The 14,971-nt window shown below is 37.2% G+C and overlaps 2 protein-coding genes across 3 annotated transcripts in view; one reads left to right on the top strand and one right to left on the bottom strand.

The window, feature by feature from the left end:
- Window positions 1-6,082, bottom strand: part of LOC124613998 (ferrochelatase, mitochondrial) — a 67,782-nt gene extending 61,700 nt beyond the window's left edge. The window contains exon 1 of the mRNA XM_047142797.1: window positions 5,753-6,082. Within this exon, the coding sequence (XP_046998753.1) occupies window positions 5,753-5,780 (28 nt within the window). The 5' untranslated portion in view covers window positions 5,781-6,082. The remainder of the gene's footprint in view (window positions 1-5,752) is intronic.
- A 1,012-nt stretch (window positions 6,083-7,094) lies between these two features.
- Window positions 7,095-14,971, top strand: part of LOC124613999 (L-seryl-tRNA(Sec) kinase) — a 49,889-nt gene continuing 42,012 nt past the window's right edge. For both annotated transcript variants that reach the window (XM_047142799.1, XM_047142798.1), the window contains exon 1: window positions 7,095-8,381. In XM_047142799.1, the coding sequence (XP_046998755.1) occupies window positions 7,354-8,316 (963 nt within the window). In that variant the 5' untranslated portion in view covers window positions 7,095-7,353 and the 3' untranslated portion in view covers window positions 8,317-8,381. The remainder of the gene's footprint in view (window positions 8,382-14,971) is intronic.

Genomic DNA, 14,971 nt, shown 5'->3' with positions numbered 1-14,971 from the left:
AAAATATTATAGTGGAAGTTTTACATTTGGAAAATAACATTGAAATAATAAATTTCCTGAATGGGAATAAAACTGCACTCTTATCCTCCTGGGGACTGAATGGCTACAATTTTTAAGACACTGGTCATAAAGAGGAGTCACACTATAATAACAAAGTCAAGTGTTTCTGCAGAAACTAGGTGCACTTGTTTCAACCTTTCAAAGTAGCTGCTTTCTTCCTGATATGAATACATAAAGTAAGAAGTTACCTAAAGAGGCTACATGGTGATCCTTAAAAATGAGTGACATAAAACCCAGTAACTGCCTGACACAACCATTATGTAACTGAGTTCATCTAGAAGCAAGTAACAATATAACAAACATATGTGTGACAAATGCTTAAAAAACTATGAGACTTTGGAAAAAGTCAAATCATGAAATACTCAGAGAGAAGATCGTCATTTTGGAGAAACAGTAGTGACTGTGGCAGTCTCTCTGCACAGTGTGAATGATAAAGTGCATGTAGGGCTAGTGTAAAATAACTTGGCACCTGCGCAGAAACGCATTCTTATTCTCAACACTGGATGAGTCCACTTCTTTGTTTTGAAGGGCACTCACCTTAGTATGCTGTTGTCTGCTGAGCTGTGCACTTCACCTGCTAGAAGCAACCATCAGAGTTGTCAAATTATTTGTCTTACTGGCGTATCTTTTTAACAGTATAATTCACAGGTTTGTTAGCTGTAGCTTAGAAGTTCTGCTTGTGAGTAGCCTTCAGTTTCTGAATTGCACCTCCCCCACTGTGCAATGACTGCTTGCAATTGAACCTCCACTGTTATCGTTGTCCAAAACCCTACCATGTCCTCAGTACAGGCACATGTACTCTACCAGAATGTTCTGAAAGATCCATGCAAATCATCATAGAGTTCTTCAAACACTTACCAATCCCCAACAGTCATTATCACTCAGATTTTGTGTGGTCATCAACGAAGATAAAATTCAACTTTGCAGGGTGGTTGGTCGTCTTATCTGGCTCAAGTTTGCAGGCTAATTGCAAAATATCACTACTGGAATTATTGGTTGTACAGTATATGGAAGCAGGAAATACAATTTCAACTGCCTCTAGTTGTGATATGGGAAACTGTGTGTCTTTTCCTTAGTGGAGACAGCTCAGAGTGCCCTGTTGAACATTGTATCTCTGAGATGTTTCATTTTTTCTGAAAATCTGCAAGGTCTATGCCTGTCATCCAACTTGATTATTTATTTATTTATTCATTTATTTTTGTTAACTCATTCCAAGGGTAAAATTGAGGGTAAATCACTACCAATCTGCCATGAGATTCCTAACAATTATCAGTCTTCTGTGAAACATTCGAGCACGCCTTGCTGATGATGTTATGATGGATGACTTTTTTTAATGTCATCGTTAAGCAGTAAATTTATCTGCAATAAATGGTCTGCTGTTTTATTGCATTTTCTATGATTTGAAATACTATCAAACAACTCACTTTCAAATCACAGTAATGGCTGTCACAGTGTGAGCAATCTCTATCTCTCTTTTTAACTTTAACTGAATTTTCCTTTGATTGAAGTCTGCCATCAATAATACGCATAGTATCTCACAAAGATTGAGCTAGTTTATGAAGAAAATACATTTAGTCACAGTTGAGTGACATACTGCTACATAGATATACTGAACTCTTTCACATAAGAGTTAAGCTTATTTGAAGTTTCTATTCCACTTCTAAAGACACTGATAAAACAATATATTTTCTTCTTTATACAAAATTAAAAACTGCAAATGACAAACTTCAGACTGACATGGTCGACAAGGCTATATCTTTCAGTATTCTCCCCAATGATAAAATTCCAGTCTATCTCCTCTTTTAACTATAAAATTAATTTAATGGGATTACTGACATGCTGAGGAAATGCTGATTTATGAGCTCATCCTGCAAAAATACATGTTCAATGTTCATCTATGAAGAAAAATTACATGAGCTAGTCCCATCAAATTAAAACAAGAAAATAATCTGAATAAATAGAAATGGAAATTTAGAAGAAAGCTTATGACGTCAGAATTCAGATGTTATCAGAATGATGTCTTTTATACGCAGAAACAGTGATAAGTAAAACTTAAAAATTGCAGTTATTCTACAGACAACAGTGAGCCAATATGAGGAGATAACAAGGGAATGGGAGCATGACAAGTTAAATTTCTCCATAATCATCCTCTCTGCAATATACAAATCAAACTACACAAAGGCACATGACAGGTAATCACTGATATTAATTTCTCATTTAAAGTATGATGTACAAAAGTCACTCAAATTTAATTATAAAAATCATAGAAATTTTTCCCTAGTTAACAGTTTTGATTTACATTTGATCCTGTCTTGAGATTCACATTTATTTATCAGCAATTTCTACTGCAATAAGTTGCAAATCTGATTACTTTTGATTAAAATTTCCTGAGTAGAAGGGTCTCTTGAGTGAATAGCACAAATAACCATTCAGCATTTTAATTTAGAAGCCCCTGACATATAATAACATAGCATAATCCATACCAAAATTGTAAATCCACATACCAATACTGTAAATCCACTTGGAAGATTTGTGCGAATAGCTGTCAGATTGTGAAATAACCTGTAATGCCCAATTCAGAAGCCAAGTCAGACATATCTCCAAATTAGCTTTCACCAATCATATGGAATCAACCACTTCAGATACGAAATATTCACATGAAATGCTGATCATTGCCAAATATCTCAGCAAGTAGGCTAAGAGTTTCCAGCTTTTAACCCCATTAAGGGCACAGAATATAAGAACTGCATATTACGCATACTTTGACAACATTTTTATTTGATTAAATAGCAGCTCCAGCTACATAAAAAACGTATCTTATTTAGTGAAAATAAATACATACATGCAGCTGGAACTGTTATTTAATCAAATATAGCAACAGTTGTGGATGACCTATGTCAAAGATGAGGAGTATTTTGTACAAAATAATAAATATTTTTATTTGTCCTTCAAAGAGCATATCAGTACAGGAAAGAGATAACTTTATTGTGAAAAGGGGAGTTACTACTCACCATATAGTGGAGGTGCTGAGTTGCTGATGGGCACAATAAAAAACTATCACACATAAAGCTTTCGGCCAGTAAGGCCTTATTGGCCGAAAGCTTTATGTGTGACAGTCTGCAACTCAATATCTTCTCTATATGGTGAGTAGCAGCTTTCCTTTTCATAATATTGTTGCAATCCTTCCTGGATTTTCTACTGCTTGATTAATGAGATAACTTGCAATTTAGAGGAACACAAAGCACAAAATTTATCTTCTGTTTCTAATGTAACTATATACCTTCATGAATATTATGCACGGTGAATCTGAACTCTGTCACCAAAATTTTGGAGATCATTCAGGGATATCTCCTGTGTATTTTGGTATATGGAATCTGCAACCTCTGGCAACTGATTAGAGTGATAACATAATTATGATTTAGTCATTTTGTTGTTCCAGTTAACTTTATTTCTGTGAAAATGTCCTCACAACAGTGAACAAGTCTGTGATATGGAAACACCGAAAGGTAAAATACAAATCACAGAGTAATGCAAGTACTGTGATATAGTTGGCTTTACAGCAGGAAGAACTCATTGGGGTGTAAATGTGCCATTTTCCACTGCACAATGTGATTACTGTCCAAATCTTCCATTGTTAAACCTATCTACACTGCTGTGTATCACTGTTAACACAATTAACACTACCTTGAATGCAAGCACTATCCTGAATGCAAGCATACACTGAGGTGACAAAAGTCATGGGATAGCAAAACGCACATATACAGTTCGTGGTAGTATCATGTATACGAGTTACAAAAGGGCAGTGCATTGGCAGAGCTGTCATTTGTGCTCAGGCGATTTATGTAAAACACTTTCCTAAGTGATTATGGCTGCATGCATGACAGGAATTAACAGACTCTGAATGTGGAATGGTAATTGGAACTAGACACACGAGACATTGTATTTCAGAAATCATTAGGGCATTCAATATTCCAATTTCTGCAGATTCAAGAGTGTGCTCAGGATACCAAGTTTCAGGCATTACCTCGCACCATGGCCAACGAAGTGCATGATGGCTTTCACTTAATGTCCAAGAGCCATGTCATTTGCATGGAGCTGTCAGTGCTAACAGACAAGCAACACTACATGAATAAATCGATGTGGGACGTATTCATTAGGACAGTGCAGTGGAATCTGATGTTAACAGGCAATGGCAGCAAATGACCAATGCTAGTGCTTTTGCCAACAGCATGGCATCATTGCAGTCCCTCTCCTGAGCTCTCGACCATATTGGTTGGACCTTAGATGACTGGAAAACAGTGGCATTGTTAGATGAATTCTGATTACAGTTGGCAAGAGCTGATGGTAGGTTCTGAGTGTGGTGCAGATCCCATGAAGCAATAGACTCAAGTTGTCAAAAAGGCATTGTACAAGCTGGAGGTGGTTCCATAATGGTGTGGCTATGTTTACATGGAGTGGACTGTGTCCTCTGGTCCAACTGGACTAGTCATTGATTGGAAATGGTTATGTTTGGCTGCTTGGAGACCATTTGCAGCCATTCATGGACTTCATGTTCCTAAACAAATATGTTTTTTTCATGGATGACAATGCCACAATTGTTCATCATTGGTTTGAAGAACATTTTGAATGATTCAGCCACTCAGATTGCCTGACATGTATCCCATCAAACATTTATGGGACATAATCAAGAGGTCAGTCTGCACAATGCTCTTACTGAGAGAAATGGCAGTAAGAGATCAAACTAAATGTAGTCACCCTACAACAATACACTGAAGACCATGAGTGCCTTATACAAAAATATTCTGTATTTGTCTCTGCACAAAACCAGAAATTATGTCAGTGGAGTTCAGGTTCATTTCCATATAAAGTCAGTTAACAAAGTTTCATGTACCAGCATTAAATGATTACTACAGGGAATACTACAACCCTCGTACGTATTGCTCACACAGTGATCATGAAGATAAGATTAGAATAATTACTGCATACATAGAGGCATTCAAACAATCATTCTTCCCACACTCCACAAGTGAAAGTAGGTCTAACAGGAAGAAACCCTGATAACTGGTACAATGGGATACACCCACTGCCATGCACCTAAAGGTGGTATGCAGAGTGTAGATGCAGATGTTGGAGCAGATTAACAGTACTGGTACATCCAAATACAGTCATACTTGGTTTGTGAATGCTGTTTCCTGGATACTGTACGCTGCAGAGGGGTGAAAAAAAGCAGTGGCGGGGGATGGAGGTCGAAGTTACTAGATCGAGCAGGAAGAGGTAGAGGGAAATATAACTGTTACGTGCACTGTATAAGTTATATCTTGCTTCGGAAGTTCTCTAAGTGTCAAATTTCTGTCTGCAACCTTATTACAATTCTTTCTGGGGAAAAGAAAAGTAATTATGACTCCATAACACTGTAATTACTAATATTCGCGGATGAGAACGTTTTGTATCTAACAAGTGCGGCGAAAGTATTTGAAGAAAGAATAAGACGAATTGGATTGTGTTTTACACTGTCTTCTCTCTCTCTTTTCCCTCAAATCACAGATAATTTGTCGGTCTTGTTAGCTCGTCGGCAGAGCGTGACGGCTATGCCTGCACACACTCTACTTCTAAAACTTTTTTTCGTATTATGTGACACACACACACACACAAAAGAGAGAGAGAGAGAGAGAGAGAGAGAGAGAGCACTTACCTATTACGAAGCGTATAGTGTTCATCATGGATTGACTCAGAATTTCAGTATCTGTTTGGACTATCTATCAAAAATCTTCTCTACAATTTCGCTGTTTAGTCTCACGACAATCACGTATGAGAGAACTACCCTAATGATGACACCAAAAGTGCTCGTCACTTCTCTGTCGTGATGTAACTGTGGCTACAAAAAATAAAAAGACAGAAATAATGGTTCTCTTGATAAAGAAAGTTGCTTCATGAAGATAACATTGTGTTTATATAAACAGCTGATCTGGTGTAAAGCACGCTTTCATGCTTCTCGTTTTTCATTTCACCAGCATGCTGCCAATATAACGAAAATCCTTGCATACGTCAGCCGACACTGAGTCGGGAAAGACAATACATAACATTTTATTTGGTGTACATATCATGTAGTCTATACCACAAGGCAAGAAATAACTTGAAAACTAGTTTCTGTTTGTTAATTCAAGGAAGCAGCTTGTTAATACTTTTCTTGTCCAACCGAACCTCTGTTAAGACCTAATCATAAAAACGCTGAAGCGCCAATTTTTACATCTGGGAGCTAAAATTTGCAATGGATTTCACAATAAGACTTTTACTATGTCCCGATTCGTGACATCCTTACAAGTATCAAGCAAGTTTCCACTGATGTCAGGCTGTCTTTAACAGGTAAGTCAGATAACAAGACACTTAAAATAATGGAGTGGTATCGGCAGTGAGTAGCGTCCTAATATTATTCATTTTTGGGATAATACACTGCTAAATTTGCTCAACTTTGAAGTTATTCTTCTATTAACTTTCAGAAAATTACAGGTGTCTCGGTGCTAATGGGCACTGATATGGGTGTGGTTTTTTACAGTTATATCTGATTGTGTTACAGCTATCGAAAATTTACAAGTTTCCCGTAATTTGGGAGCAATAATCAGCACTTGTCTGCTGATATAGTTCATGAATACTCGCCCAGATATACATCATCGTATTTATAAAAGATGACCTTTTGTTGCAAGCTCACATCTTACACTCCTCATTCCTACGCATGACGCATGTTTTGCTTCGCTCTAGCTCTAGACGGAAGCATAAAATGTGATGGTTGTGAGTTTAGTGGCAACGCGTCGCAGGGATATGGTGGTGGCGGTACAATGTGAAATATGCTGTCAGTAGTTGGCCGCATAGTGCTATTGTTGGTGGATCTATATAAATTATTCATTTTTTTGTTATTTGTATTAAAATCATACGAGTGTCTTGTTCCAAAATTTAGGTCCTTCTCAAAATGTTTTCGCTTTTTATTTCTTCAGTGTTGGTCACACATTTTCGACAGTTGTCTGTTTTTTGCGCTAAAGAGTCAAGTGTCAGATTTAGTGTTTTGTGCTGCAGTGACAATTTCAAAAATGGTGTGGAGTTGCCGGCAACCGTGTTGAATAGTTGATTATATCGAAACGTTTAATTTGTTGGAAATAAGAGCTCACTGTCGAAGTTGAATAAGCAGATGCCATGAAATAATAGTAACGTTATGTAGACATTGTCAAATGAGTTTGGGTTAAGTCATATTTAGCAATTGTATACCAAATTACTCTTAAGAATTGCAAATATTGTGCTGTCATGGAAAATAAGGAAAGTGAGATTGTGTTGCTTATTTTACTTGGTTTGCCAGCTAGTGGCAAAACAACGTTCTCAAAAGTGTTGATGAAGTTGAGTGGCGACGTTAATGTTTCTGGATCCGTGGGTGAAAAAAATCACAGTATAATTCATATTTGTTATGATGCATTAGTGCCACTACTTTCGCTTGAACAAACTAAGTGGAGTGAAACTCGTAAGAAGGTTGTTGCTGTAGTTGAAAATATTATTTGCCTCCTGAAAACACAGAACTATTCAGAACTAGACGACTACTTGCAGTGTATGCAAATAGAGAAGACCAAAAGGCACATTTCACAAGCTACAGACGAAACTACAATGGTCCTCATAGATGACAATATGTATTACAGTAGTATGCGGTATGAATATTTTAAAATGGCAAGAAGATATACAATAAGTTTTGCAGAAATCTGTTTACACTGTTCAGCAGAGGTGGCTTGTAGTCGCAACTCTCAGAGATCAGATGATCGTGTGGCACAAGATACTATTATTAGAATGGCAGGAAAACTGTGCTGCCCCAGTAAGAAAAATTCGTGGGAGAAATGGTTCTGTTGTCTCTCTTCAGAATCGCCATTTGATAAGAGAGATGCACAAACTGTATTCCGGGTTATAGAGGATAGCCTTAAGGAACCAGTTTTACCTGTGAATAATGAAGATGATGAGAATGCACATAAAAAATGTGCTCCTAATCTCATTCATGAAGCTGATATTGCTCTGCGGAAAGTTATAGGTAGTAAAATAAAGCAACTATCTGCAAGCACCGCTGCTGGTAAAAATAAGCAATCCTTAATTTTAAAGAAACAGTTACTCCTACAAGAATTGAAAAGTGGTGTTCTGGAGGTGCCAGAAGCCATATATAAAATGTTTGAGACCAGAAGTGATGAACTGCAGGAAGAATTACAACAGTGGTGGCTAACTTTTTTTTTATGAGGAGTGTTTAGGTCCAGTACAGTAAATGCAACTGTGAGAACTGGCAGAAAGCACTGGAAACACAGGTAACTTCACAAATTTTGTATTGTGACCGTGTACCAAAATAACAACTACACAGTAGTTTTTACTTTAAATCGTGGTTTTTAATTAATGAGCTATTGGTGTAGTTATCTTCCAACTGAATTGGGATTGGCCATATGGTAAATCATCTAGATATCTTTGTGTATTACTAAAGACTGGATATAAAATGTATACTGGCTATAGCAAGGAAAATGTTTATGAAGAAGAGAAATTTGTTAACATTGGGTATAGATTTAAGTTTCTGGAAGTCTTTTCTGAAAGTATTTCTATGGAGTGTAGCCATGTATGGAAGTGAAATGTGGATGATAAATAGTTTAGACAAGAAGAGAGCAGAAGCTTTTGAAATGTGGTGCTACAGAAGAATGCTGAAGTTAGATGGGTGGATCACATAACTAATGGGGAGGTGCTCAATAGAATTGGGGAGAGGAGGATTGTGTAGCTCAACTTGACTAGAAAAAGGGATTGGTTGATAGGACACATTCTGAGGCATCAAGGGATCACCAATTTAGTATTGGAGGGAAGTGTGGAGGGTAAAAATCATAGAGGTAGACCAAGAGATGAATACACTAAGAAGTATGTATGTTGCAGTAGTTACTTGGAGATAAAGTGGCTTGCACAGGACAGAGTAGTATGGAGGGCTGCATCAAACCAGTCTCTGGACTGAAGACCACAACAACAACAACAACATTACTAAAGACTAACATGAAGCATCTGATTTGAAAGTGTATCCTCTAAACCATTTGCACATTGTACCCAGATGCATTACAGCTTACAATAAAATCTGAGGTCATCACAGAAAATTAATTTGTAAGACATGGTGGTAGTCCTACAGATCAGATACTATATGGACTATTATCCTAGTTCACTAATGCTTGCTGTATTCTGATAGTGAATTTTAGTGTCAAGAAGTTTTTAGCTACAGTCAATTACATGAGGTAATTTGTGTGCAACATCAGACACATTTTGAGAAACGTCTCCTTAAAATCCTTTCTTGAGAACATCTGACTGAGAAAATAGCACTTTCCAGTTGACACAATCATGTTTTTAATGTCCAATAATGTTCCTACATAGACTAGGCACTACATTAAAGTGTACAATGAGTTTCTTACAAAATGGCAACATAGCACTTCTCCTTAATTTTAATAAAAGAAATAATGCTGTCTTTTGTGTGCAATTTTAATTGGTGTGGGTTCAGAAAAGGCCTAATGTATTGATACTTCTGCTGTGAAAGGTTCATCACTTCAAGAAGCAGTTATTGGGGTAGTGATACATATATGCCAAGCACTACCGCATCAAGCGTGTCTGTCTGCTCCTAAAAGCAATTTCTTTTATTGCAGAGAATGTAAGTGAATCATTGAAGCAGCCCTACATAGTTTTTTATTATTTTTAACAATATAATGAAAAAGATGGATTGCTACTCACTTTATAGAAAATGCATTACTTCAGAAGAAAGGATTTTGGCTGAGTCATTTTGTTGCATCTGTCTGTGACTGAGTGTCTCCTCTGTATGGCAGGTAGCAGTCTATCCTTGTCATAATATTATTGTTAGTACCTTATTTGATTTTTAATTTATAATTGTCACTGCTAGGAACACCCTCTTTCTACAAAGCAACTACAGCTTGGTAGTGCCTCGAGAGCAATTTGCGACCCTGTATGTTGTTAACTTTCAGTGTCATGCAAGGTGCACTGTTATTTTTGCACATGAAAACTTTTCTGCCTGGCATAAATTGTTTTTCTGTTTTATGTTCTTATCAGAAATGGGCAGTCTGAGATTATATCTAATGAATTTTTCAGAAAATGACATAAAATGGAGCATTTAATGAAAATTTGTATATGATGTCTACAGAAAAGATTCTACATGTATAAATGTTGGGTAACAATAACCGTAAGTTTATCCTATCTGTATAATATCTAAATAAATGTCTCTTGAGACTTCCATAACAGTTTTATAGTTCAGTTCTTGCTGCAGATCTCTAGAGGAAAAAGCGTTGGTCGTACTGAACAGAAATGCAGTCAGTGAATCTAGAAGGATGCAGCATTTCAGTGGATGCAGAAATGCTCGCCCATGAGCAAAAATAGCATCACAAACTTGGAAAATCATTTAATATCATTCCAAGATGCATGAACAATATTTCGAAGAAGTAAAAAGTAAGAGGTGAGCTTTCATAATTTGGAAGAGGAACTGTAGTCATTGTTATAGAATAGATACTGTTGTAAATGATCATGCTAATAGACAGGTATACATGGATGTTTTAGAGTTTTATGCAAATTCTTGCTTATTATAGAACTTAAATTTCACATTTTCTCAAAGTAATCTTCATGAAGTTCTTTCATTCACCAATCGCATAATAAAGGCTCAAAAATACGATTCCCGGGAAAGTGCTATTCTGGAATTTTTCAAAGCACAGTGCCTTCATGGAGATCTAGAATAGGCCTGTGTGTGCTCGAGCTGGGCAATAAGGTGGACATTGAGGACGTGTTAGTTGCTCCTCATTATGATGAAGCTAACACACTTATTTTGACCGTGTGAATTATAATAGGCAATTGGATTCGATAGTTACAGCAGCATGGATGGCGAACTTACTCCCAAGGTACATGCACCACTTCAACACATGCCCGATCTACAATTACCATAATCTTTATGAAAACTCTCAACAAAATGCTATCATTAATATTTTCAGTTCCACCAATTAGTACCTTTTATTACTGGTTGCGTACAATGTGCACACTTGCGATTGTGATGATGTTTGGTCTGTGGGGCACTCAACTGCGCAGTTATTAATGCCCGTACAAATTCCCAATCTTTGCTCAGTCCAATCTCTCCACTTTCAGGAATGATGATGAAATGATGAGGGCAACACAAACACCCAGTCATCTCAAGGCAGGTCCAAATCCCTGACCCTGCCGGGAATCGAACCTGGGATCGTGTGCTCGGGAAGCGAGAACGAGACCACGAGCTGTGGACACTTGTGATTGTGTTTTTAAGAAGGCTCAGTAGGGATTCTCATTCATGCACCAAAGCACATGGTGAGCGCCACCACTTAACAAAAGCAAGGCCTCTCTGGCCCAGCTTGGAATACTAGCCAAATTCCTTTCAGAGTATGCTGATACAATATTTCCATATTTAGCAGTCGTATACAACAGCTCACTCATAGAAAGTTCTGTACCTGAAGACTGGACAGTTGCACAAGTCACGCCAATACCCAAGAAAGGAAATAGGAGGAATTACAGATCCGTATCACTAACATCAATTTGCAGTAAGGTTTTGGAACGTATACTTCGTTCGAACATTATGAATTATCTTGAAGAAAATTATTGACAAATAGTCAGCACGAACTCAGAAAATATAATTTTTGTTAGACACAACTAGCTCTTTATTCTCATAAAGTAATGAGTGCTATTGACAGGGGAGTAAAATTGATTCCATATTTTTAGATTTTCAGAAGGCTTTTGACATCGTTCCTCACAAGCAACTTCTAATCAGATTGCTTGCACTATGGAGTATGGCCTCAGTTGTGCGACAGGGTTCTGAGTTCCTGTCAGAAAGGTCACAGTTCGTAGCAGTTGATGGAAAGTCATTGAGTAAAACAGAAGTAATATCTGGCATTCCCCAGGGAAGTGTTATAAGCCCTTTGCTGTACCCGGTCTTTATAAACAACATACGAGGAAATTTGAGCAGTCCTCTTAGATTGTTTGCAGATGATGCTGTCATTAACCATCTTGTAAAGTCATTATATGATCAAAAACAATCATTAATGATTTAGACAATATATCTGTATGGTCCAAAAAGGGGCAGTTGACTCTAAATAATGAAAAAAATATTGTCGTCCCCCGTGAGTACTAAAATAAATCTGCTGAATTGTGGTTCACAATAAATTGCACAGATCTAAAGGCTATAAAATCAACTAAATACTTAGGGATTACAATTACAATTAACTTAAATTGGAAAGACCACATTGCTAATGTTGTGGGTAAAGCAGGCCAAAGGTTGTGGATTATTGGCACAGCACTTACAATGTGTAATAAGTGTCTATTGAAGATATTGCTTACAACATCCTTGTCTGCCCTCTTCTGGAGTATTGTGGAGTGGGATGTGCATCAGATGGAACTGACAGAGGACAGCAAAAAATTCAAAGAAGGGCAGCTTGTTTTGTACTATTGCAAAATAGGAGAGAGAGTGCCATGGACGTAATACATGAATTGGGGTGGTGATCATTAAAACAAAGGTGTTTTTTTGTTACAGCAGAACCTTCTCGTGAAATTTCAGTCACCAACTTTCTCATCTGGATGCAAAACTATTATGTTGGTGTCCACCTACATAGGGGGGAATTATCATCATGATAGAAACCAGAGCTCACACAGAAAGATTAAAAGTGCTTGTTTTTCCAATGCACTGTTCAAGAGTGGAACGGTAGATAAATATCTTGAAGGTGGTTTGATAAACCCTCTGCCAACCAATTAATTTTTGAATTGCAGAGTAATGATGTAGATGTAGAACAAGAAATAAAGCAGGCAAACATCTACTTACAAAATTTCAAACACTGAACATTATTTCTCTACGGTTAGAAGGTGCAGGTTCAGCCAACTGCTGTCTTCGCTAATATGAAGGACTAGTATAAAATTTTCGAGAAAAGTGCTGACTGAATCCAAAGAGTACACTTGATCTGCCTTTTCAGTCATCACCTGAACCTGAAGCTTTCCCCCATTGTTAAGGGAAGATGTAGGGCAAAATTGTGAAAAAGTTTGAATTTTTTTAATTGCATAATTTATTAGGTTGATTCTTTAAGAACAACATCGCAAAGTTTCATAATCAATTTCTGGCTAGAAATATGTTTTAAAAAAGTTTGTTTGGGTATCTTTGCCTGTCACGCCCCCTCTTTCCATGCAGCGATCCACACCTTCTTAATGCTCGAAATTTTTTGTGCCTTCATTTTTGATTCACACAATTGAAATGAAATGCAGATGAATCTAGAAGGCTATGAGAAAGATTATCCTTGCCTGTTCCTCTGTTTACAATGTGTTTAATATTATATGCTACAAGCTTAATCAGTTTTTAGTCTTGCATATGTCAACATGTTTTGTTTGAAGTGGGTCGTAACAGTGGACACATATTTAAAAAAGTAAAGAAATGCCGAATTTCAGATGTAAATGGTATAGGTAATTTAAATAACAATGTTACAGATGCTGCTCCTAAACACAAAGAACAGTTATTGACAACCTCACTGTGTTCATTGAAGAAGAAAATTAGTGAAGGAATTGATGATGCTATGTACAATACTAAAGACAAGTTTCCAGTGGACTTCGGTTGATTGATATTGAAATACTTGCCCATATGATTAATGTTTCATGTGCACATGGTAATTCTAGGTCAAAGGGCATTAGACTGTATGATGACAGTGACAGAATTGGTGTTGTTAAGTAATATACATATTTTGTGTAAAGTTTGTAAATATGACAATATTATGAAAAGGGTAGTTGCTACTCACTGTATAGTGGAGATGCTGAGTAGCATATGTTGTTGTTGTTGTTGTTGTTGTTGTGGTCTTCAGTCCGGAAACTGGTTTGATGCAGCTCTCCATGCTACTCTAACCTGTGCAAGCTTCTTCATCTCCCAGTACCCACTGCATGCAACCTACATCCTTCTGAATCTGCTTAGTGTATTCATCTCTCGGTCTCCCTCTACGATTTTTACCCTCCACGCTGCCGTCCAATACTAAATTGGTGATCCCTCAATGTCTCAGAACATGTCCTACCAACCGATCCCTTCTTCTAGTCAAGTTGTGCCACAAGCTCCTCTTCTCCCCAATTCTATTCAATACCTCCTCATTAGTTATGTGATCTACCCATCTAATCTTCAGCATTCTTCTGTAGCACCACATTTCGAAAGCTTCTATTCTCTTCTAGTCTAAACTATTTATGTCCACATTTCACTTCCATACATGGCTACACTCCATACAAATACTTTCAGAAACAACTTCCTGACATTTAAATCTATACTCGATGTTAACAAATGTCTCTTCTTCAGAAACGCTTTCCTTGCCATTGCCAGTCTACATTTTATATCCTCTCTACTTTGACCATTGTCAGTTATTTTGCTCCCCAAATAGCAAAACTCCTGTACTACTTTAAGTGCCTCATTTCCTAATCTAATTCCCTCAGCATCACCCGACTTAATTAGACTACATTCCATTATCCTTGTTTTGCTTTTGTTGATGTTCATCTTATACCCTCCTTTCAAGACAGTATCCATTCCGTTCAACTGCTCTTCCAAGTCTTTTGCTGTCTCTGACAGAATTAGAATGTCATCGGCGAACCTCAAAGTTTTTATTTCTTCTCCATGGATTTTAATACCTACTCCAAACTTTTCTTTTGTTTCCTTTATTGCTTGCTCAGTATACGGATTGAATAACATCGGGGATAGGCTACAACCCTGTCTCACTCCTTTCCCAACCACTGCTTCCCTTTCATGCCCCTCGACTCTTACAATTACCATCTGCTTTCTGTACAAATTGTAAATAGCCTTTCGCTCCCTGTATTTTACCCCTGTCACCTTCAGAATTTGAAAGAGAGTATT

This window comes from Schistocerca americana, chromosome 4, assembly GCF_021461395.2.
Source record: "Schistocerca americana isolate TAMUIC-IGC-003095 chromosome 4, iqSchAmer2.1, whole genome shotgun sequence".
Classification (NCBI taxonomy): Eukaryota; Metazoa; Arthropoda; class Insecta; order Orthoptera; family Acrididae; genus Schistocerca; species Schistocerca americana.
The sequence above is the reverse complement of the archived record's forward strand: the minus strand, read 5'-3'. Positions and strand labels throughout refer to the sequence as shown.